Source organism: Sus scrofa, chromosome 14, assembly GCF_000003025.6.
Source record: "Sus scrofa isolate TJ Tabasco breed Duroc chromosome 14, Sscrofa11.1, whole genome shotgun sequence".
Classification (NCBI taxonomy): Eukaryota; Metazoa; Chordata; class Mammalia; order Artiodactyla; family Suidae; genus Sus; species Sus scrofa.
The window spans coordinates 106,297,839-106,324,022 of NC_010456.5; the positions used below are offsets into that span (position 1 = coordinate 106,297,839).

The following is a 26,184-nucleotide window of genomic DNA, read 5'->3' on the forward strand; positions in this document are numbered from 1 at the left end:
ATTTTATCTGTAAAGTGGTAGAATTGATCCATATTCAAAATTTGAAGAACATAAGGTATTCTGTTGGTGGCTATATTTAGCAATATCCTAGAATTCCATAGAGGGAAGAATCTGTCCAAATAAGTGAAATGTGAGGGCTGAATGGTGGTGAGGGTCCCTGTTTCTTAAGCAGGACATTGCTTTCCCACCCCACCCCTTGCCATATTGCAATAAAGAAACAAAAGGACTCCAGTTATCAATTTAACCTTCCTTGTTTGCCCTGTGACTTAAAGTTTGAAGTGAAGAATTCTTATTTACTTTTGTTTTAGGCAAACAAATCTTTGAAATCTGGAATTTTTTTTTGTCTTTTTAGGGCTGCACCTGTAGCTTATGGAGGTTCCCAGCTGCTGGCCTATACCACAGCCATAGCAATGCCAGATCCGAGCCATGTCTGCAGTCTACACCACAGCTCATGGTAACACCACAGATCATGGCAACATCAGATCCTTAACCCACTGTGCAGGGCAGGGATCAAACCTGTAACCTCCTGGTTCCTAGTCAGATTCATTTCTGCTGCACTATGAGGGGAACTCTGGCAAACTTGTCTTAAAATTTGTGTTTGTATTAGTTTTTCTTCTCATGACTACATATGTGGCTTTTTCTTGTTTTCACTATACTTTCAGATACTTGAAGATTTCTCTCTTTAATCTTTTCCTTTCTTGATTCTACCAGTTGTTCCTTCAACTAGTCCCTACGTATGAAAGTTTTCAAGATCCTAATTAGTTCTTCCTTCCTACATTAATGCTTAATTTTCTATGTGCTTACCAAACAGATAATGATTCTTCACTGATAGATAACCTGAATTATTGTTTTAAAAACTGACTCTTACTTTTTTTTCTTCTCTTCACAATAGCCAGCTCCTTGGGTCAAGGCAGTGATGTAAATAGAGTATTCGGAGAATAATTATTAAACAAACTAGGATGGGATGGTCAATTCATGTTTAAGGGAAAAGTGATGCATTGATTTTAAGGATGCTGAAATTTTTGCTGATGAGGGAATTTCTAGGTAGACATTACTTTAGAGATTCTAAAAGTACCTATTATCCACAAAGAAGTTATATATATATATTTTTAATGGTGTTTAAAATCTTTTTAAATCTTTAGCTTCACCCTGTGATCCTACTTTCCTCCTGGGCTGTGCTCCCTGCAATGTGATCTGCTCCATCATTTTCCACAATCGTTTTGATTATACAGATCCAAATTTTCTTACCTTGTTGGAAAAATTTAATGAAAACTTCAAGATTATGAGCACCCCGTGGATGCAGGTGAAGTCAACATTCTCTTTTCCTGAATTGTTAGTGCTCTTCTCTTTGATAAGTTCAAAATTCTGTATGGACCTCTGGAAGTGATTGGAAACTAGTTATTTTGTATATTACAAAACGGTAACTCTGAGAATAAGATTCTCCCCTTTCTGTGTGTGTGTTTTAACTTGCTATAGGTTTTCCTTTTTCTTTCTGCTTTATGTAGGCTATAACTTCAATTTTTTTCGCTGTGTGTGCAGCATGCAAAAGTTACAGGGCCAAGGATCAAACCCCAGCCACAACAGTGACAACACCAAATCCTTAACTGCTGGGCTACCAGAGAACTTCCTGTTTATTTGTTGACTTTTCTAAACTATTTTTGGCACAGTCTCTCTCTCTCTCTCTCTCTCTCTCTCTCTCTCTCTCATCGTGTGTGGTCTCTGAAATAGCTGTTCCTTTAGCTTAGGTTCAACTAGCATCTGGATAGATACAGCATTAAATGTGAGGATCCAAAAAAAAAAAAAAAAAAAAGACAGACGAAGAGAGAGAGATGGGGAGAGAGAAAGGAGGAAAGACAGAAGGAAAAAGATAAAGGAAGAGAGGAAGAAGGGAAGTTCATTTTGTGGCTCAGTGATAATGAAACCAACTACTATCCATGAGGATGTGGATTCTATCCCTGGTCTTGATCAATGGGTTAAGGTTCTGGTGTTGCCCGGAGCTGTACTGTAAGGTCTTAGTTGCAGCTCAGATCTCACATGGATGTGGCCATGGCTGTGGCTGTGGCCTGGAGCTCTGATTCAACCCTTGGCTACGGAGCTTCCATATCCCAAAGGTGTGGCCCTTCAAAATGAACAAACAAACAAAAACAAAAATAAAAAAACAAGCAAAAAAAAAAAAAAAAGGAAAAGGAAAGGGATAAAGGAAAGGAAGGAAGGAAGAGAAAGGAAGGAGGGAAGGAGGGAGGAAATAACTCTTTCAGATGAGCTCTGTGCTGGGGCACTCATTATAGCCTCAGCCAGGCTGTTTTGGACTCTGTCTTGGTCTTCCCCTAGTGCTTGTACTGAGCCTAGAGATCAGGCAGAGGTGAAAGCTAGTGCCATCTCAGGACTTTTTGTGCTTAGCTTTCTAATTTCCTCAGTTCACGCGGGTGCTTTTGAATGTCCTAATTTCCCAAGGCCCTCCCTTTTCAGGGGCTGGGTTGGATGCTCTCTCCTATGCCTTAAGTGTAATTGTTTGCCCCCAGTGGTTGCAGGTTGTTATTCATTCATCTTGCTAGGTTTGCGCAACATCCCTGCTGCATTTCCAACCCTGAGTTTTAAGTTAGCAGAAACAAAAGCAAGGGGCTGTGTCAGCCTTGCAGGTGGCCTCAGAGAGGTCAGAACACAGACACATAATTCTTTGTGAGTGAGGACTGTTTTGGTTTCTCTGGAACCAGGAACCAAGCTCCCATCCCGCAAGCTGCCCTTGTTGGGACCACTGCCAAGCTGGGGAGGGAGGTGGGACAAGTGGCAGAAAAAAGCCACAAATCTTTCTTGCCATTTTAAAGTTGTCTGTTTCTCACTTCAGCATTCCTGTGATAGCTGTAAACCTTTGTGTTTCTGACAAGTTCTGACAAGTTGATTGTGACAGTGTTTGCTTGATTTTCTGACATGTTTTAGGGGGGGATGACCTTTAGAGCTGTCTACTACACCATTCTTGCTGATGTTATTCTGTGCAGTGAATGTTCGAACATCACAGTCGTGCCTTAGCATCATTCATAGCATAGAGTCATGGAGTGCATGTTTGAGAAAGGTGACAGAGAATTTGTTTTATAGATGGGAAAGGAAATGCCTGAATATAGAGCTGGAATTCAAGCCTAGTCACTCTCTGGCTGTGTTTTTTCCTCTACTCCTCCAAGTCCAGCTTCCATAATCTTCTTTGATGATGGCCCAAAAGCATGGCCATAGCCCTCAGTGGTCAGCCAGACCCTTCATGAAAGGCTTCCATTGCCCACAAGGCTTGTCCTCCAATGACCCTTAGTGATTTTTTCGTCACATTCCTTCGCATAAGTATCCTAATTTAGGAAGGAGAATCGGTCTTTCAAGGAGGAGACTGTTTGTGAATACAGATGCTACCAGGGAACACTGACTAGGGCAGGGGTGTAGCTAGTTGGGAATGTGGCTGACAAGGTAATTGGGCTTGGGATGACAGAATTGGTTTTAGGGTGTATGAGCCTCAACTAGACACCACAGTTTTGCCCTGTGCTGAGCCAATGTACTCCACCGAAATAAAGTCACGTGATCTTGGAAAAGTCATTTACCTGCTCTGGTGCACAGGTCCTTTATCGATAAAATGCTGAGTTGGTTTTCATGTCATATTTGCATCCCCCTGAGTTATCAAAATAGTAATTCTGTTTCTGAGGCTGCTTGATAATAGTAAAAATAGCAGGGAGTGGCTTTGTGTTCTATATCAGGTTACCCAAACTTTCTCAACCTGTTTCCTTATGTGTAAAATGTGAATCATAGTCATTCATCTCATTCTGCATTTCAAGGTTGTAGGGAAGAGTTAATGTAAAAACTGAGAGAATTGACATGCAGATGTTTTAATATCATATGTTTGATATATGAGTATAGGAATTGACTATCAACTTTCATCATCTAGTCAGAGTGTCCCTCTGAAATATCTCTATCAGCATAGAGAATTACTTTAAAAAATAGTTTTTAGGGCCACACCAGCAGCACATGGAAGGTCACGAGCTAGGTGTTGAATCAGATCTACAGCTGTTGGCCTATGCCACAGCCAGAGCAGCACTGGAACTGAGCCACCTCTACAACCTACACCAGAGCTTTGCGGCAAAGTGGGATCTTTAACTCACCGAGTGAGGCCAGGGATCAAGCCCCCACACTCATGGATACCAGTTTGTTCTTACCCTGCTGAGCCACAATGGGAACTCTCAGCAATTACTTTATGGGTACAATGTAAAAGGCTCCCCCTGAAGATAGAGAGCATTTTGTGATCATCTAAGTTTTTAAACAGGCTTGGCCTATGGTATATATGTCTTCAAGATATATTTTTAGATTACTAAATGTATTTTTTAATCTTTAAGGTCTGCAGTAATTTCCCTGCTCTGATTGACTATCTCCCAGGGAGTCATAACAAAGTGCTTAAAAATTCTGCTTATGTAAAAAGCTATATTTTGGAGAAAGTAAAAGAACATCAAGCATCCCTGGATGTTAACGACCCTCGGGACTTCATTGATTGTTTCCTGATCAAGATGGAACAGGTAAAATGTTAATGACAGATTGATTATCTGCTTGGCTAAATTTTTTGGTACATGGACTAGTTCTGTACTTATTAGGAAAGTTTAAATGGTGAGGCAAGAAATTCTTAACTGGCACTTTATGGGTTTTTTTAATTTATCTTTTAATTAACATATTATTGATTTACACTATTGTGCCAATTTCTGCTGTACAGAAACACTCACACATATACACATATGCATTCTTTTCCTTGTATTATCTTCCATCATTTGACCAGCACTTCAGATGCTTATGTGTACATGGATCTGAACTGAGCACCATGGTAGGTTTAAAATTGACTTGGTGTTTCCTGGTGGTCTAGTGTTAAGGTCATGTTGTCACTGGGGTGACTCAGGTTGCTACTGTGGAATGGGTTTAGTCTCTGGCCTGGGAACTTCTACATGCCATGGGCATGGCCAAAAAAAAATTAAATAAAGTCGAATGTTTAAATACCTGAACCCTATTTGTTAGATACTAATAGGCCGCCTGAGGAGAAAGCAGATGTACATCTCAGGTGAGATGGAATACAAACAAGTGAGAAATACAGAGTGTTGAGCCATAAAAGGAGGGTGGATGTGATCACTTCACACAGCATGTGGGAGAATGAGAAGGAAGAGTTAACCCTGGGTGGGCTTCCTGTCTCTCCTGAAGTCTGATGTAGAGCTTCAAATATTTGCAATAAGTCATAGGGGAAGGAATTTTAGATTGGTTTACTTAACTTTAACAGTGCGTTATTTTGGATTGGTTGCAAGTATACATGCTGGCAAAGTATCAGATCCTCACAACTAATTATTCCTAGGAAAAACACAATCACCAGATGGCGTTTACTTTTGAAAACTTGATAGCCACTATATCTGACTTGTTTGAAGCTGGGACAGAGACAACGAGCACCACTCTGAGATATGGGCTCCTCCTGATGCTGAAGCACCCAGATGTCACAGGTATGGTCAACATGGTGGGCGGGGTGATTTCAGCAGAGCGGTTGGGAAGACATGGAGGGAGGCCTCCATGTTATTTCATTAGAGATGCTTTATTTTTGAAATTGCTGTGCCACCAACTACAAGTTGTCCAAATATTAAGAAAAGGATAAAAAGAAGACAAGTTGGTGCAACAGGGGAGGAAGAATGAAAACAGGGAATTCAGCATGAGCAATAGCAAAGTCACTAAAGGAATGGATTTCATAAATAAAAAATTCTGGATAAATGTCTGGACTTCATGAGAGGGATTTGCAGCAGGCATGGCCAGCAAAAATTGGCCTAGGATTGAATATTAGTTTTCTTGAGAAGAGTCCTCTTTGCTTGTCTTTGTCTTTATTGTTTGTTTGTTTTTGTTTTTTTTGGACAACACTGGCAGTATATGGAGACTCCCAGGCTAGGGGTCTAATTGGAGGTATGGCCCCCAATCCTATGCCTCAGCCACAGCCACACCAGATCTGAGCCGGATCTGCAACCTACACCACAGCTCATGGCAATGCCAGTTCCTTAACCCAGTGACCAAGGGCAGGGATCCAACCTGCAAACTCATGGTTCTTAGTCGGATTCATTAATCACTGAGCCATGAGGGGAACTCTGAGAAGAGTCCACTTTGAATAGTATGTATGTTTTCTGAATAAATCTTTCCTCATTCTTAATATGAAGCCTTCTAATGCTAGGGTAGGGTAGAGAACTATATTTGTTGAGGTACAGCAAAAATTCTAGAAATTTGGTGAGAAAGCCTGAGAAAATTTCCACAGTCTGGGAGGTATTTTATTTATTTATTTATTTATTTATTGTCTTTTTGCTATTTCTTTGGGCCACTCCTGCAGCATATGGAGGTTCCCAGGCTAGGGGTCGAATTGGAGCTGTAGCCGCCAGCCTATGCCAGAGCCACAGCAACGCAGGATCCGAGCCGCGTCTGCAACCTACACCACAGCTCACAGCAACGCCGGATCGTTAACCCGCTGAGCATGGGCAGGGACCGAACCCGCAACCAGTCTGGGAGGTATTTTAAAAGATTAGACTCGGAGTTCCCGTCGTGGCGCAGTGGTTAACGAATCTGACAAGGAACCATGAGGTTGCGGTTCAGTCCCTGCCCTTGCTCAGTGGGTTAAGGATCCGGCATGGCCCGTGAGCTGTGGTGTAGGTTGCAGATGTGGCTGGGATCCCACGTTGCTGTGGCTCTGGCATAGGCTGGCGGCTACAGCTCCGATTCGACCCCTAGCCTGGGAACCTCCGTATGCCGTGGGATTGGCCCAAAGAAATAGCAAAAAGCCAAAAAAAAAAAAAAAAAGATTAGACTCAGAAGAAAAATATGCTATTTAGACAGAAGATATGCCTAAAAGAGTTTTATCCCTTTTTAAGCAACTTTATTTTTTCCAGTTTTATTGAAATATAATTAACAAATACAAATTTATATATTTAAGGCGTACAAAGTGATGATTTCATATGTGGACAAATTATGAAATGATTTCCACAATCAAGGTTATTAACGACTCTAAGCAAACTTCAAGGATGTAATACAGTATTGTTAACTATAGTCACCATGTCGTAATTAGATCCCAGAACTTGTTGATCTTATAACTGAAAGTTTGTACCCTTTGACTGACTTTTCCCCATTTTCTCCTCCCCCAGCCTCTGACAACCACCCACTTCCTTCTTTGTTTCTATGAGTTTGACTTTTTTATTTTTCATTTTATTTTGGTCCTTTTAGGGCCGCACCCATGGCGTACCAAGGTTCCCAGGCTAGGAGTTGAATTGGAGCTGCAGCCACCTGCCTACACCTCAGCCGCAGAAATGCCAGGTCTGAGCCATGTCTGTGACCTACACCAGAGCTCACCGCAACGCCAGATCCTTAACCCACTGAGTGAGGCCAGGGATTGAACCTTCATTCTCATGGATACTAGGTAGATTCGTTTCTGTGAGCCATGACAGGAACTCTGAGTTTGACTTATTTAGATTCCACATAAAAGTTAGATCATGCAGTTTTTGTCTGTTTGAGTCTGGCTTACTTTGCTTAGCATAATATCATCCAGGTTCATTCATGTTGTTGCAAAAAGCAGAATTTTCATCTTTATTGGCTGCATAATATTCTCTATATACATCGTCTTTTCTTTATCTCTTTATCCATTGACAGACACTTAGGTTGTTTCTGTATCTTGGTTGTTGTGAGTAGTGTTGCAGTGAACATGGGAATGCAAATACCTATTTATCTTTGAAGCATTTTATTATTTCTATTTGTATTCATCCTTATGCTGATATGTAGGTGTGTATAGATTGATCTCAAAGCCTGCCTTGTGTGAAAGTCACTTGTACCTATAATTAGACAACTCAGTCTCTGTGTCTAGATGTACTTCTGAGCATGTGAGTGATGTTTGTAATGATGTTGGGACACCTTGGTAGAGCTCGTTGTATCCCTGAATTGGTATGCAAATATGGTATAGCTCTTTTTCCATCAGTCTTACTTGTGTCTTATCAGCCAAAGTGCAGAAAGAGATTGACTCTGTGATTGAGAGACACCGAAGTCCTTGCATGCAGGACAGAATCCACATGCCCTATACAGATGCCGTGGTGCATGAGATCCAGAGATACATTGACCTGGTCCCCATTGGCCTGCCTCACACTGTGACCAGGGACATTAAATTCAGAAACTACCTCATCCCCAAGGTAAGATTTGTTCCAGTGAGCTCAATGCTCTTAAAGTTCCCATGTTCACAATATGGTTTCAATTCAGTAGATGAGAGAATTGCAAAAATCGTATGTGTGGTGGGTTGATGGGTTTTTTGGTATTTGTCATTTGTAGCTATGAGTTTTTATTTTTTATTCTTTTTTAAATATTATTTTTCATTATTTTATTTGGTTTACAATGATCTGTCAATTTCTTCTGTATAGCAAAGTGACCCAGCCATAACCTACATACACTCTTTTCTCATATTATCCTCCATCATGTTCTATCAGAAGTGATAGATATAGTTCCCTGTGCTGTAGAGCAGGACCCCATGCTTATCCAATCTAGATGTAGTACTTTGCATCTAATAATCCCAAACTCCAGGTCCATCACTCTCCCTTGCCCTCCCCCTTGGCAGCCACAAGTATGCTTTCCCTGTCTGTGAGTCTGTTTCTGTTCTGTAAATGGGTTCATTTGTGCCATTTTTTACATTCCACGTGTAAGTGATATCATATGGTATTGTCTTTCTCCCTCTGACTTTCTTCACTTTGTACAAGAGCCTCGTGTTCCATCCATGAGGCTGCAAATGGCATTATTTTGTTCTTTTTTAATGGCTGAGTAGTATTCCATTGTGTATCTGTACCACATCTTCTTGATCCCTTCATCTGTCGATGGACATTTGGGTTGTTTCCGTGTCTTGGCTATTGTGAATAGTACTGCAGTGAACATGTGGGTGCATGTGTCTTTTGCAAGGAAAGTTTCTTCGGGATACATGCCCAAGAGTGGGATTGCTGTATTATGTGGTAGTTGTATATTTTTGTTTTCTGAGGAACCTCCATACTGTTTTCCATAGTGGTTGTACCAATTTACACTCCCACCAACCATGTAGGAGGGTTCCCTTTCCTTCACAGTCTCTTCAGCATTTATTTGTAGTCTTATTCTTGATAGCCATTCTGAATAGTGTCATTGTAGTTTTGATTTGCATTTCGTTGATAATTAGTGATGTTGAGCATTTTTTCCTGTGCGTGTTGGGAAAATTGTCTGTTTAGGTCCTCTGCTCTTTTTTCAATTGGGTTTGGTTTTTTGCTGTTGATTGTGTGAGTTATTTGTATGTTTTGGAGATTAAGCCTTTGTAGGTTACATCATTTGCAACTATTTTCTCCCATTCCTTAGGTTTTCTTTTGTTTTTTTTTTTTTAAATGGTTTTCTTTGCTGTGCAAAAGCTTGTAAGTTTGATTAGGTCCTTCGGTTTATTTTGTTTTAATTTCTAATGCTTTGTTTGGGAGACGGACCTAAGAAAACATTTGTATGGTTGATGTCAGAGAAAGTTTTCCCTGTGTTCTCTTCTAGGAGTTTCTCTTTCTTTGTATGTTTTGTTTTGTTTGCTTTTTAGGAGACATATGGAGATTCCCAGGATAGGGGTCGAGTTGGAGCTACTGTTGCTGGCCTACACCAGAGCCATAGCCATGCCAGATCCGAGCCATGTTTGTGATCCACACCACAGCTCATGGCTCTTCTAGGACTTTGATGGTGTTGTATGGAATTTTAAGGTGTTTTATCTTGTGTATCAGTCTTTTTTGTTGTTGTTGTCTTTCTAGGGCCACACCTGCAGCATATGGAAGTTCCCAGGCTACAGGTTGAATTGGAGCTGCAGCTGCTAGCCTACACCACAGCCATAGCAAAGCCAGATCTGAGCCATGTCTGCAACCTCTGTTGTAGGTCATGGCAATGCCAAATCCTTAACCCACTGAGAGGAGTCAGGGATTGAACCCTCATAGATACCAGTCATTTTTGTTACTTCCGAGCCACAATGATAACTCCATGTTTAAGTCTTTAAGCCATTTTGAGTTTGTTGTTGTGCATGGTGTGAGGGCATTTTCTAGTTTCATTGATTTACATGCAGCTGTCCAGTTTTTCCAGCACCACTGGCTGAAGAGACTGGTTTTTTTTTCCTGTTTTATATTCTTGCCTCCTTTATTGAATATTCATTGACCCTAGGTGTCTAGGTTTATCTCTGGGTTCTCTCTTCTGTTCCATTTGATCTATATACCAGTAACAGGCAATCTTGATTACTGTAGCTTTGTAATATTGTCTGAAGTCTGGGAGAATCCTGATTGGTTTCTTTTTCCTCAGGATTGCTTTGGCAATTCTGGATCTTTTATGGTTCCATATACATTTTTGGATTATTTGTTCTAGTTCTGTGAAGAATTTCATGGGTAATTTGATAGGGATTGCGTTAAATCTGTAGATTTCTTTGGGTAGTATGACCATTTTAACAGTATTAATTCTTCCAGTCCAGGACCATAGAATATCTTTCCATTTCTATGAATCCTCTTTAATTACCTTCATTAGTGAATTATACTTATCAGCACATAAGTGTTTCACTCCTTGGTCAGGTTTATTCCTAGGCATTTAATTGTTTGGGTGGCAATTTTTAAGTAGTATTGTAATTTTATATTACTTTTCCAGTATTTATTTCACTGTTAGTGTACAGAAATGCAACTGATTTCTGAATTTTAATATTATATCCTGCTTCTTACTGAATTCATTGATCAGGTCAAGTAGTTTTTGTGTGGAGTCCTTTCAATGTATAGTATCATATCATCTGCATAGAGTGATAGTTTTACCTCTTCTCTTCCACTTTGGAAAGATTTTATTCATTTTGTTTGTCTGATTACTATGGCTAGGACTTCCAATACCATGTGGAATAAAAGTGGTGAGATTGGGCATCCTTGTCATAGTCCCGATTTTAGTGGGAAGGCTTTCAGCTTTTCTCCATTGAGGGTTATATTGGCTGTGTGTTTGTCACAAGCGTCTTTTATTATGTTAAGATATGTTCCCTCTATACCCATTTTGGTAAGAGTTTTTAATCATGAATGTATGTTGGATTTTGTCGAAAGCTTTTTCTGCATCTATGAAGATGGTCATGCAGTTTTTAAGTTTTCGTAATGTGGTATAGACATTGATTGTTTGTATATGTTGAAACATCCTTGTGGACTTGGGATGAATCCCACTTGGTCGTGATGTGTGATCTTTCTTATGTATTTTTGGATTGGGTTGGTTGAAATTCTGTTGAGAATTTTTCCATCTATATTCTTAAAGATATTGGCCTATAACTTTGATTGCTAGTACCTTTGTCTGGTTTTGGTATTAGGGTGATGGTGGCTTCATAGAATGTCTTTGGGAGTGTTCCATCTTCAATCTTTTGGAAAAGTTTAAGAAGGATGGGTACAAGTTCTCCTTTGTACGTTTGGTAGAATTTGCCTGTAAAGGCTTGGGTCTGGCATTGTTGTGCCTGCAGTGTAGGCTGGCAGCTGTAGCTCTGATTAGACCCCTAGCTTGGGAACCTCCATGTGACACAGGTGTGGCCCTAGAAAAGACAAAATGACCAAAAAAAAAAAAGAAAGAAAACAATTTGACTGTGAAGCTATCTGGTCTTGGACATTTGTTTGTAGGGAGTATGTTTATTACATATTCAGTTCAAGTTCTGTTCAATTGATCTATACTTCCTTGATTCAGTATTGTCTCTGGAAAGTTGTCCATGTCGTCTAGATTGTCAAATTTGAGAGCATATCACTCTCTTATTTTTTTTTTTTTTTGTATTTCTGCTTATCTGTTGACACTTCTCCTTTTTCATTTCTCATGTTGTTTGTTTGAGTTCTTTTTCTCCTCTTCTTGGTTAGTCTGTCCAGAGGTTTGTCAATTTTGTTTACCCTTTCAAAGAACCAGCTCTTGGTTTTATTGATTTTTTTTCTATTTTCTGAATCTCTCTTTAATGATTTCCTCTTTGATCTTTATGGTTTCTTTCCTTCTGCTAACTTTAGGTTTTTTGAGGAAAGCCTATATCGCTATGAACCTCCCTGTAAGAACTGCTTTTGAGGCATTCATAGATTTTTTTTAATTACTCAGTGAATTTTAATACCTTTATAGTCGTAAAAAATCATCACAACCCAATTCTATAGCATTACTATCCCAAACCCCCAGGCCACCCCCCCAACCCCAACCTGTCTCCTTTTGAAACCATAAGTGTTTCAAAGTGTGTGAGGCAGTATCTGTTCTGCAAAGAAGTTCATTGTGTCCTTTTTTAGATTCCACATGTAAGTGATAGCATATGATGTTGGTGTCTTACTGACTAGCTTCACTTAGCATGATGATTTCTCGGTGCATCCATGTTGCTGCAAATGCCATTATTTCGTTCCTTTTAATGCACGTGTAATATTCCATTGTGTAAGTGTACCACATCTTCTTATCCAATCCTCTGTCAATGGACATTTAGGTTGTTCCCATGTCTTGGCTATTGCAAATAGTGCTGCATTGAACATTGGAGTACATGTATCTTTTTGAGTCATGGTTTTCTCTGGATAGATAGCCAGGCGTGGGATCACTGTATCAAATGGTGATTCTATTTTTAGTTTTCTGAGGCATCTCCATACTGGTTTCCACAGTGATTGCACCAATTTACATTCCCACCAACAATGTGATAGGGTTCCTTTTTCTCCACACCCTCTTCTGCACTTATTGTCTGTAGACATTTTGATGACAGCCATTCTGGCTGGTGTAAGGTGGTACCTCATAGTTTTGATTTGCATTTCTCTAATAATGAGTGATGTTGAACATCTTTTCATGTGTTTTTTGGCCATCCATATGTCTTCTTTGGAGAATTGTCTGTGTATATCTTCTGCTTATTTTTTGGTGGGGTGGTTTGTTTTTTTGGTGTTGAGCTGCAAGTAGTGTTTCTAAATTTGGGAGATGAATCCCTTGGCAGTTGCTTCATTTGCAAAGATTTTCTCCCATTCTATGGGTTGCCTTTTTGTTTTGTTTAGGGTTTCCTTTGCTGTGCAGAAACTTTTAAGTTTAAGGAAGTCCCATGTGTTGATTTTTGTTTTTATTGTCATTACTCTAGGAGGTGGATCTGAGATAATATTGCTGTGGTTTCTGTCGGAGAGTGTTTGGTCTAGAGACATCCATAGATTTTGTATGGTCATGTTTTCAATGTCATTTGTCTTGGGGCATTTTGAAATTATCCTTCTGATTTTCTCATTGACCCACTGATTTTTTAGAAGCCTATTGTTTCATGTCCATGTAGTCAGCTTTTCTCTCATTTCTTTTCCTGATGGTTGATTTCTAGTTTCATGCCATTGTGATCAGAGAAGATAGTTGAAATAATTTCTATACTCTTAAATTTGTTTAGGTTAGTTTTTTTGTCCCAGTATGTGGCCTCTCCTTGAGAATATTCCGTGTGCACTTGAGAAGAATGTATATTCTGAGTTTTTTGGATGTCATGTCCTGAAAGTATCAATTAATTGTGTCATTTAGGATCTCTGTTGCCTTATTGATTTTCTGTCTGGAGCAATTGCCCATTGACGTGAATGGGGTGTTAATGTCTCCTAGTATTATTGTATTCCCATGAATTCTCCTTTTGTCTCTTAATATTCATTAAATGTATTTGGATGATCTTATGTTAGGATTATATATATTGACAAGTGTAGTATCCTCTTGTTGATTCTTTTATCATTAAATACTGTCCTTTTTTGACTTTCTTTATGGCCTTTGTTTTTTTTAATTTTTTTTTTTTGCTTTTTTGAGAGACACACCCACAGCAAATGGAGGTTCCCAGGCTAGGGGTGCAGTCAGAGCTACAGCTGCCAACCTATGCCACAGCCACAGCAATGCCAGATCCAAGCTGCGTCTGCAACCTACACCACTGCTCATGGCAACGCCGGTTCCTTAACCCATTGAACGAGGTTGGGGATCAAACCTTCAACCTCATGGTTCCTAGTCAGATCTGTTTCCACTGTGCCACGCCTGGAAGTCCTTCATTCTCTTTAAAATGTCTCTTATGGAGCAGAAACTTTTAATTTAACGAAGCCTATTTTATCAATTCTTTCTTTCATAAATTGTGCCTTTGATGTTGCCTCTGAAAAGTCATTGTCAACCTGAGGTCATTTAGATTTTCTCCTGTGTTTCTTCTGGGAGTTTATAGATTTGCATTTTATATTTAGATCTATGATTCATTTTGAGTTAATTTTGTGTAGTGTACAATATCCTTCATATCCTTTTTTTTTCTTTTTTTGCTTGCAGGCATTCAGATGTTTAGCAACATTTTTGAAAAACTGGCTTACTACATTGTATTGCCATCTGCTCCTTTGTGTCAAAGATCAGTCAGTTATATTTATGTTGGTCTGTTTCTGAACTCTATATTCTGTCCCATTGATCTTCATTATTCTTGTATCAATACTACAGTTGTTTTGATTTGTGTAGCTTTTAATTAACTCTTGAATTTGGGTAGTATTGGTTCTCTAACTTTCTACTTTAATATTGAATTGGTTATTCTGAATCGTTTGCCTCTCCATATAGACTTTAGGATCACTTTGTCATTATCGTCATAATAATTTTCTGGGATTTTGGTCGAGATTGCATTTAACTGATTGAATAAGTTGAGAAGAGGTAACATGTTGTCTTTTTTTTTTGTATCTTTTCTAGGGCCACACCCATGGCATATGGAGGTTCACAGGCTAGGGGTCAAATCAGAGGTGCACTGCCAGTCTACACGACAGCCATAGCAACATGGGATCTGAGCTGTATCTGCAGCCTACAACACAGCTCACAGCAATGCATGATCCTTGACCCATTGAGTGAGGCCAGGGATTGAACCAGAAACCTCATTATTCCTAGTTGGATTCATTAACCACTGAGCCATGATGGGAACTCCCAGAATAAGTTGAGAAAAGCTAACATTTTGACAACATGAAGTCTTTCTGTCCATGAACATGGAAAGTTTCCATATATTTTATTTTTTTATTTTATTTGTCAGCATTTTGTGATCTTCCTCATGTAGATCTTATACTTATTATGTTAGATTTACAACTATTTTCATTTTTTCACTGCTGATGTAAGTGGCATTATGCTTTTAATTTTAATTCCTGGTTGTTCCATGCTGGTATATATGAAAACAGTTGAATTTTTTCATGTGTTAACTTTGAATCTTGCAATCATGGTATACTCCTTTATCAGTTTCAGAAAAAGGTTTTCATTTCTTTTGGATTTTCTGCATAGATGATCATGCCACCTGCAAACTAAGACAGTTTCATTAATTTTTCCCCAGTCTGTATACCTTTTATTTCCTTTTATTGTCTTATTGCTTTAGCTAAGACTTCTAATATGACATGGAAAAACAGTGGTAAGATGGGACCTTCTTGTCTAATTCCTGTTCTTAGTGGGAGAGCTTTGGGTTTCTCAATAAATTGGATGTTAGCTCTAGGTGTGTTTGTTCTGGATATTCTTTATCAAGTTGTGACAGTTGCCCTTTATCCCTAGTTCACTGAGAATTTTTATCATGAATGGGTGTTATATTTTGTTAATTTTTTTTTCTGTATCTATTGATAATCAGCATGTGGGCTGATTTTTCATCTTTGATTTTTCTTCTTCTTCCTTCTTCTTTTCTGATTTTTCTTCTTTGTCTTGTTGATGTGATGGATTACATTAATTGGTTTTCAGGTGTACAACTAACCTTGCATACATGGGATAAGTATCACTGGCTTGTGGTAAATGGTTCTTTTTATACATTATTGGATTGGATTGGCTACTATTTGTTGAGGATTTTTACATGTATGTTCCTGAGAGCCATTGTCCTGTTGTTTTCCTTCCTTTCAATATCTTTGTCTGGTCTTGGGATTAGGGTAATGATGGCCTTATTGAAGGAGTTAGGAACTACTCCTACTTCTCCCTTCTGACAGAGATTTTAGTGATTTGGTACTTTCCTAATTAAGAAAACTAAAACAAAATGTAATTTTCTTGTTTTGAGAATACAGATTTTATTATTTTAAATTACATGTAAAATTTCCTAAAATCCTAGCAGATTTTAAATGTACAATATATTATTGTTAACTGTAGGCATGTTATATAGCAGATCTCGAGAACTTACTCATCTTGTATTACTAGGTGTTTGTTTGTACCCACTGGTTAGCAACTCATCATTTCTCCCTCTCCCCCAATCTTGGCAATCTATAATTTTTTTTCATAAATGTGTATCAATTTCATCAAATGGATTTTATGTATCTATTTATATGCCATATATTTTGTCTTTGCTCTCTCTGTGTCTGTCTCTGTCACATACACCTAGCTGGATTTGGTTTGCTACATTTTATTGGGAACTTTTGTATTTATATCAGGAGAGATGAGTCTGCATTTTTTCTCAGCCTTTTGATATCAAGGTACTGTAGGCCTCAAAAAGTAGGTGGGTAATTTTCCATATATAACCATACACACACACACACACACACACACACACACACACACACACACACACACACATATATATAATTACCCCTTCTCTCTTCTTTTTGTGTTCACTTAGCAATCTTTCCCATGCCTAATTAGTTTCCTAAGCTAAGATATTACGTAAGAAAAAAAATGCTTTCTCAGATGATGTTTATCTTCTTGCCAAAAGCATTTCTCCTTCCTCCACTAGGCAGACAGAATTACATAACACCTCCTGTTTCTGAATTAGATATTAACACAATCAAAAGTTGATTATAGATGCTGGTTTACCTTTCCAGGTTTCTTCTAGCTCTGGAATCTTGAGCCTAATTTTTGTCAGCAGCTTTCCTCTGCTTTCTAACACATGGTTTCTGTTTCAGATTTCCTAGCTGGTATCCTACAAGCTACTCCAATTTGAAGCCTGCATATATTATCTTATCATGTATAAAAATCAGATAACTAGACATTCTACTTTGAAGGGAAAAGGGTTGTAAGTTTATTAAGATTGCAATTACTACTGCTATCTTCTGGGAAGAGGGAATTCTGAGTATCTGTGTTGTCCCATGTGGTAGCCACGAACCACATTGCCTAGTGAGTGCTTAAAATGTGATTAGTGCAATTGAGGAACTGAACTTTAAATGTTATTTCCTTTTATGTAGCTTTAATTTATCTTTTTAAATGATTGTAATGTTTTCCATTGTAGTTGGTTTACAGTGTTCTGTCAACTTGCTGCTATACAGCAAAGTGACCCAGTCATACACACACACACACATATATATATAGTCTTCTTCTCACATTATGCTCCATCACAAGTGACTAGAGTTAGCTCCCAGTGCTATACAGCAGGATATTTAGCTTTAATTTAAATATAAGTAGCCATGGATCACTCAAGGCTACTGTGTTAGATCTAAGGTCTTTTTGGTTTTTACTTTTTCCCCATATATCATGAGTTTAGAAATCCCTCATCCTTAATTATGCAGCACTAAAAACTTGGAAAATTGCTGTTCCCTTTTTGGCACAGTGGAAATGAATCTGATGAGGAACCATGAGGTGGCAGGTTCAATCCCTGGCCTCACGCATTGGATTAGGGCTCTGGCATTGCCATGAGCTGTGGTGTAGGTCGCAGACATGACTCAGATCTGGTATTGATGTGGCTGTGGTGTAGGCTGGCCGCCACAGCTGTGATTAGACCCCAAGTCTAGGTATCTCCATATGCCATGGGTGTGGCCCTAAAAAGACAAAAGACAAAAAATAAAAAAACTTGGAAAACTAAAACCAATATAAGTTTGGTGCAATTTCATTTGATGGTCAGAAACTCACTTGAACTATTTAAAGTCCTTATTTATACTACTTTGTGTAAATATTCATGTCCTGGTAAAGACATGTGTGAACATTTGTTAATGCTAACCTTATTTACTTAAATAAAATGTGGCAAGAATTAAATCAGGTAACATATGCAAAATACAAGGTAAAAAGTTTAAGACACTCTTTTCATCTATCAGAGAGATGAAGTCAGATGCTAAGAAAACATTGTATTGGTGAGGCTATTGTATGTGAGAACTTTCAAGTGCCACTGGCAGGATTATAAATAAGTACATCTTTTTTTGGAGGACAATTCAGCCATATGTATTAATAGCCATATCTATTCAAAATAAGATATGGTATATTGTAAAGCTGTAATTAAAATTCTTGGTATCTACTGCAAATGCTAAAGAAGGAATGTCCAAAAAATTCATCCTTGCATTATTACTTGTGATAAAAAAATATCTTGATGGAGTTCCTGTTGTGGTGCAGCAGAAAAGAATCTGACTAGGAACCATGAGGCTGTGGATTCGATCCCTGTCCTCACCCAGTGGTTTGAAGGTCTGGTGCTGTGGTGAGCTGTGCTGTAGGTGGCAGACATGGCTCGGATCTGGCATTGCTGTGGCTGTGGCATAGGCTGGCAGCTACAGCTCTGATTGGACCTCAAGACTGGGAATCTCTGTTTGCTGTGGGTGTGGCCCTAAAAAGGCAAAAGGAAAAAAAAATCTTGACTTATCTAAATATTCATCAGTAGTGTAATGGTGTATTTACATTATGTCACTTGAAGAAGGCAGATGTATGTATGTTGATATGGGACAATATCCAAATCATTTTATTGAAGAAAAAATCAAGATCTAGTAGATGCTTGTCATTGGGTTAAGAAAAAGAAGAAAGTGGTAAGTGGCATAAATGTATGTAGGATTATCTGCCAGATATGCTTAATATCTCTCGAAGGACATATAACTAGTTGGTGGGAATGGTTATGTTTGGAAAGTCTAAAGAGGTTTGTATCATTAGATTTGATTTCCTTTTCACCATATATACTTTTGGTGACTTAATATATTCCTCAATTTTTTACTTGAGATATAAGCCATGTCAAAGAAAATTCACCTTTGTAATAGTAGAGTCTAAAGAGTTTTGAATAATATGTGAACTATCATCACAACTAAAATAAAACATTCTCCTCACCTCCAAAAGTTCTCTTATTCTTCTTTTGCAGCTGATGCATTTCCCCTAATTCTAGCTGGTGGTAACCACTGGTCTGGTTTTGGTCCTACAGATTTGCCTTTTCATGAGTGCAATATAATAGAGTGTGACACAAAGGAAATAACCTGTCATTAACTCAAGCCTTTGTCTCTTTTTTATGTGGCAGACTATGTTTGAGATTTATCTTTGTTATTGCATGTGTCATTAGTTTATTCCTTTTTGTTGATGGGTGGTCCATCATATGGAGTAGCACAAATTGTTTACTCATTTACTAATTGGTGGATATCTGGATTATTTCCAGTTTGGGGCTCTTTGAAAAAGATGCTACAAATAATTACATGTAGGTTTTCATGCCGACCTAAGCTTTCATTCCTTTCGGGTAAATATTGAGGAATGGAATTGTGGCTTAAATATTTAACTTTATTGAAAAATGTGCCAAACTGTTTTCTGTATGGCTGTGACCTTTTACATTCCCACACTAGCAACACCTGAGTGTTCCAGCTGCTCCTCTCATTGTTGTTAGTGGTCTTAAATTTTGACACTGCAACGGTTGTTTAGTGATATTACATTTTGTGTTACTTCTGTTTTCTCAGTGAGTGATGATATGTGGCTTCTTTGCTTTTCTTTTTGGCTGATCCTGTGGCATGTGGAAGTTCCAGGGCCAGGGATGAAACCTGCACAGTAGCGGCAGCCCTAGCTGCTTCAGTGACAATGCTAGATCCTTAACCTGTTGCAGCACAAGGAAACTTCCTGGCTTCTTTTCATGTAATGATTGGTTATTCATGTGTGTTCATAGGTAAAGTGCTTTCTTAAATTATAATAGTCCTATTTTATTGGACTGTTATTATTTACTTATTACAGTTCTTTCTGTATTTTTGTATGCAATCTGTTTATTGTGCCTAAGTGTTGCAGGTCTTTACTCCCAGTGTGTATCTTTTTCTTTCTGTTTTTGGTGTCTAAGAATGTCTTTCAGAGAGCAGATGTTTACAATTTTGATGGGGTCCAGTTTATTCATTATTTCTTTTATGACTTGTGCTTTTTCTGTCATATTTCTTTTCCAGCATGTGTTATTAAAATACTTGTGCTTTTAATAAGTTTTTTACTTGTATATTTAGGCCTATGATCCCTTGAAAGTTTATGTGTACTTATGATGTGAAGTCGTGATCGTACTTCATTTCTTTCTTTATGGATATCTACTTGTCCCGGAACCATTGGCTGAAAATATACCTGCTTTTTAAAATCTTAAAGTAACAGTTTCCTGTATTATCATTATTATTATTCTTAATTGTATTGTATTTCTGTCTTTTTGAAAGGCTTACCCACATAACATGGAAGTTGCCAGGCTAGGGGTCAAATTGGACCTACAGCTGCTGGACTTTCCCAAAACCACAGCAATGCAGGATCTGAGCTGCATCTGCCACCTAGACCACAGCTTATGGTAACAATGGATCCTAAACTCACAGAGTGAGGCCGGGAATTGAACCAGTGTCCTCATGGGTACTAGTCGTGTTTGTTAACTACTGAGCCATGACGGGACCTCCTAATTTTTATTTGTATTTTTTTAATGACTTCACCTGTGGCATATGGCATTTCCCAGCCAAAGAACTGAATATAAGCCTCAGCTGTGACCTACACAGCAACTGCAACAATGCCAGATCCTTTCACGCACTGTGCCAGGCCAGGGGTTGAACCTGTACCTCCATGGACACCTGAGCTACTACAACTGAATTCTTAACCCACTGTGCCCTGATGGAAACTCTGTATTATTTGTTTTAAAATATACAAGGCAATAATTTTAAAAGTAAAATTATAGACCTTTAATATGATAAAGTGTGGAATTACCCCCAGTTTTGAATTAAAAATACTTTAAAATTTAAGTAGTATTTAAACATAAAATGGATGTATATAATATAAATGAAATTTGTATGTGTATCTACATTTTAACTGCATGTCTATGAGTCTTCTATTATATTTAACACAAGTACATCAGTATGTATCTGAACAAGGACTTTATCTACATAGCAATAAAGCCTTCACACTAAAGGAATTATCATCTATACAATGTTTTTATCTCATATATATGCTCTAATTACATGTTCTTAGTTATCCTAAAATATCTTGTTTTTTTTTTTTTTTTTTTTTTTTTTTTTAGAGGACATCTAGTATCCAATCAAGGCATAGGCATTTAATTTAATTATCTGTGCCTTTAGTCCCTTCATTTCAAGAAGAGACCCTGTTCCTTTAATTCATTTCAGTACATTTACAGTTTTGAAAACCTGGGACAATTATTGTGTTTAATGTTCCTCAGTCTGGCCATGTGTGGTTGTTTCCTTGAGATTAGACTCCAGTTCTGTGTATTTCACAAGAAAATTACATATGTGATTTTGTGTATGTCCTACTGCATCACAGTTTGGGTGAAGACATGTAATGCCAATTTATCCCGTTATTGGTGATGCTAAGGTAATCTGTTATTAAGGATGTGTGTGCATATTGCTGCTTTTGTGAGGTTCTAGTTCTCACAGGTGACTAATAAAAATATCTGTGGCATAGTACTTTAAAGAACTTGTGAATACACTGTTTCCTAAATCATTCATCCAACAAGTGTAGCATTAATTGATGATTTTTTACCTGAACTGTTGGAAATAGATAATTTTTCCAATTTGATCATCTCACTTTTTTAAACTAGAATTCATCCTTAATGAAGTGTTCCCCCACATTTTTAAATGAAGTGAAACAAATTTCCATCCCAAGATAAATACTCAGTAGTTGATAGTGTATTTATAATATTATCTACAAAGTTATTTTTCCTCCTGGGCAAATTTTCTTTTTATTGTGATAAAATACACATAACATGAAAATTTCCATTTTAGCTGTCTTAAAGTGGACAATTCACTGCAACATAGTGCCTTCACAATGTTGTGCATCCATAGCTACTCTCTAATACCAGAGCATTTTCATCCCTCCAAAAGGAAATGCCTCACGCAGTAAGCACTCATTGCCCAGTCCTCCTTCCCTCCATCCTCTGAAAACTTCTGATCTGTTTCTGTGTGTATGGATTTACCCTTTGTTATTTTTAATCAGATCAGACCTCTCCTTTCAAAAGCCCTGTAAACAGTTTCCAAACACATCTGACTTTTCAAGAGCCAGCAGAGGCTTCCGTTTTAAACCATAATCTACACACGAGATGTGTGTAAAACTAAAATAATGCAATAGAGCAAAGGGTGGGACAGAGAACAGTGTCCAAACATTGTGATAAATAAAAGGGGATTCGGATATCAGCACACAAGTGACTGCATACTCAGTCTTTCAAATGCTTTTGGAGGCCACTTGAGTAACCTCATTGCCACTGATGTTAAGCTCATCCCTCTTTTGCACTTGGCCTGTCTGTCTGGGATTGCCATTGCCCTTATGTAGACCTGGGATCCCTCAACTATAGATCAAAAGATTGGACTAAATGATTTGCAACATTTCTTCCAGCTCCATGACTTCTTTATAACAAAGTTTATCTTCATTTTCATCCTAGGGCACGACTGTATTAACATCACTGACTTCTGTGCTAAATGATGACCAAGAATTCCCCAACCCAGAGGTGTTTGACCCTGGCCACTTCCTGGATGAGAGTGGCAACTTTAAGAAGAGTGACTGCTTCATGCCTTTCTCAACAGGTAACGAACATTAATTGCCTTAGGCACTTTAGGGGACAAGGTACCTTTCAGGGCATGGTTGGAACTCAATGGTGCTCAGTCTGGAGCTGGTGGAATTGCTTTTTGTCCATGATCCTGAGCACCAGTCCCAATGCCATGCACTTTCCACCCCATCATCATACATCCCCAGCATCGGAAGTCTGGGAAAGTGACCCAGTTCTGCCAAAATGAAAAGGCTAGGAAACAGATGAATTGAATCCTACCTCTTCGATAGATCCCTGAGCTCCCCAAGAGCTCCTCTTAGCAAGTGAAACTCATTTAGGTTTTCCTTGCCTGACATAAGAAAGGCATAAAAGTCTACAACTTTTGAGTATTTGCTGTAATGTCTCTCAGTCCCCAGGCTGAGCTCTGGGGTTACAGCTCTTCACAAGCACTGAAGGGGCAACAAACCAGTTCACATCCTAGTTAGGGAAGCAGATTAGTAAACATATCACTATAATCCAGGAAGAGTAGTGTGGTTGGAGAGAAAAGCACAGGCTGCTCATGAGACCAGAGGGGAGACTGCCTGCTTTCTGGTCACTCGTACCATAGAGTGAGGCGTAGCATAGAATAAGTAACATTCTAAACATAAAAGAGCAAAGTAAGAGAAGAGGGTGTGATGATTTTTATAGGAACAGGACATTTCCTCTAGTTTGAAAGGGTCAGCACTTGCCATCAACTGTAGTATCAGGATTCCTTGGGAGTGTGGCCGGATGTTCTGCAGTGGTCCCAGAGCACCAGGATCTTCCTCCACACATGATCCTAGACCTTGGAAACTAGTTCTCCATGGCTACAGTGTGTGCCTCGTCTCTGGCCATAGAGTAACCTTCATGCAATTGATGGCTTTTGATGCCTGCTTTGGGTCTTGCTCAGTATGTACCAAGATGTCAAGGACTGGGCCTTCCCTTCAAAAGTGCACATTTTAGCAGAGCAGAAAAATAATTAAATGGAGAATTATGATTCACAGTGTTCCATGCTTCAGTTGAAGCATGAAGATCATTCTGAGGAAACCCAGAGAGGGCAAGATTCTTTTGCCTGTGAAGATCTTAAAGAGGAAGTGACATGGGACATGGGTCCTGAAGGAAGTTTAGGAGAAGAGCACCTTAACCAAATGGAAAAGCATGAGTCAAAGCTAGAAACCTCATGGTGCACTGTAAATTGATGAAGAGTGTATATGGCTAGGTGAGTGTATGGAGGGAAGACAACATGAGGGCATGGTAAGAAGATAGCCATCTGCCAGTTGAGGAGTGAGGCCTTTGAAGAAATCATAACAGCCAACACCTTCATCATGGATGTCTATCCTCCACAACTGTGAGGAAATTAACTTCTCTTAAGAGAAACCCAATATACCACCTGAAATTAACACAACATGTGAGTCAATTATTTTCCAGTGAAATTTTTTAAAAGGGAGGCAATGGGCTGGAGATGACCCTGAGCTGTGCCAGCATTTAGAGGATGATGTTTTTTATGAATATTAAGTGTGTACATACCAACGAATGCATATTATCTTTTTCCTGTGCACATTTTTTTGGGGGTTAAATCTCTGCTGGCTTGATCTGTAAGTTCCTCGAATGTGTTAAAATTTCCAGAGTACATTTTGGCCTTCTTGCTTTTCTCAGTAACAACAACAGCAGCCACTACCACCAGTATGGAGGTTCCTTAACAAACTGAAAACAGAGTCACCATATGATCTAGCAGTCCCACTCCTGGGCATATGTCTGGACAAAACTCTAATTCAAAAAGATAAATGCACTCCAGTGTTCATAGCAGGACTCTTCGCAATAGCCAAGACAAGAAAGCAACCTAAATGTCCATTAACATTGATTAAAGAAGGTGTGGCATATATACCCAATGGAATATTACCCTGCTATAAAAAGAGAATGAAATCATGCCATTTGTAGCAACATGGATGGACATAGAACTTAGCATCCTAAGTGAGTAAGCCAGAAAGAGCAAGACAGATACCACATAATATCAGTTAAATGTGTAGTCTAAAATATGGTACAAATGGACTTAATTGTAAAACAGAAATAGACTCATAAACATAGAATACAAACATATGGTCACCAAAGAGAAAAGGGGGTGGGGGAGGGGTAAGTTAAGGGTTTGGCATTTGCAGATACAAATGACTCTATACAAAATAGATACACAAACAGAATGTTACCTACAAGGGAACCCCCATAAGAATATCAGCTGATTTCTCTACAGAAACACTACAGGCCAGGAGGGAATGGCAAGAGATATTTAAAGTGCTAAAAGGAAAAAATATGCAACCTAGAATACTTTATCCAGCATGAATATCATTTAAAATAGAAGGGGAAATAAAAATTTTTTCCAACAAACAAAAACTTAAAGAATACAGCAACACAAAACCCAGTTAAAGAAATATTGAAAGGGCTTCTCTAAACCAAAAAGAAAGGAAGAAAAGGGAAGAAAAAAGAAAAGAAAAAAAAAGAAGAAGAAGAAGAGGAAGAACTAGGACTGAGGAAACCGCAATCAGAGAGCAGTCACTCAAATAAGCCAGCATACAGATTTAATCATGAACATGCTTCAAACAAAATAAAATTAAAAAGAAAAAAATAAAAAAGAGTCATCAAAGCCATAAAATGTGGGCAAGGGATGTTAGGAAGTAAATAACTCTTTTTGTTTGTTTGTTTGTATGTTTCTCTTCTTACTTTTAATATAGTAATGAAGTGTTTGAACTTACAGGACGATCAGGCTAAAACACACAATTATGGGGAGGGGTTAGCATACTTAAAAAATAGGGCAACCACAAGCCAAAACCAAATATTGCATTTGCAAAAAAAAAAAAAAAAATACACTCAAGCAGATGGTCTCCAACCAAAAAAAAAAAAAAAAAAAAAAAAAAGAAAGGAAAAATGGAGAACCATACAATCAACTGGAACACGAGGATCAAATGGCAATAAATAATCATCTATCAATTATCACCTTAAATGTCCATGGGCTGAATGCCCCAATCAAAAGACACAGAGTGGCTGAGTGGATAAAAAGGCAAAAACCTTCAATATGCTGCCTACAAGAAACTCACCTTAGGACAAAAGATACATATAGATTGAAAGTGAAAGGGTGGGGAAAAAGATTTCACACCAATAGACATGACAGAAAAGCAGGAGTCGCAACGCTCATATCAGACAAAATAGACTTTAAAACAAAAGACATAAAGAAAGACAAAGAAGGACATTATTTAATGATTAAGGGATCCATCCAAGGAGAGGATGTTACTATCGTCAACATATATGCCCCAAATATAGGAGCACCCAGATACATACAACAAATATTAACAGACATAAAGGGAGATATGGATGAGAATACAATCATAGTAGGAGACCTAAATACCCTCCTCACATCAATGGACAGATCCTCTAGACAGAAAACCAATGAAGCAACAGAGTCCCTAAAGGAAACAATAGAAAGTTAGACTTCATTGATATCTTCAGGACACTACATCCAAAAAAAGCAGAATACACATTCTTCTCAAATGCTCATGGAACATTCTCAAGAATAGACCACATAT

At 38.4% G+C, this 26,184-nt stretch overlaps 1 protein-coding gene across 1 annotated transcript in view; it reads left to right on the plus strand.

Moving 5' to 3' along the window:
* Positions 1 to 26,184, plus strand: part of CYP2C34 (cytochrome P450 2C34) — a 42,410-nt gene that overhangs the window by 12,669 nt on the left and 3,557 nt on the right. Inside the window, exons 4-8 of the mRNA XM_021074019.1 lie at positions 1,143 to 1,303; positions 4,365 to 4,541; positions 5,357 to 5,498; positions 8,011 to 8,198; positions 22,490 to 22,631. Coding sequence (XP_020929678.1) covers positions 1,143 to 1,303; positions 4,365 to 4,541; positions 5,357 to 5,498; positions 8,011 to 8,198; positions 22,490 to 22,631 — 810 coding nt within the window. The remainder of the gene's footprint in view (positions 1 to 1,142; positions 1,304 to 4,364; positions 4,542 to 5,356; positions 5,499 to 8,010; positions 8,199 to 22,489; positions 22,632 to 26,184) is intronic.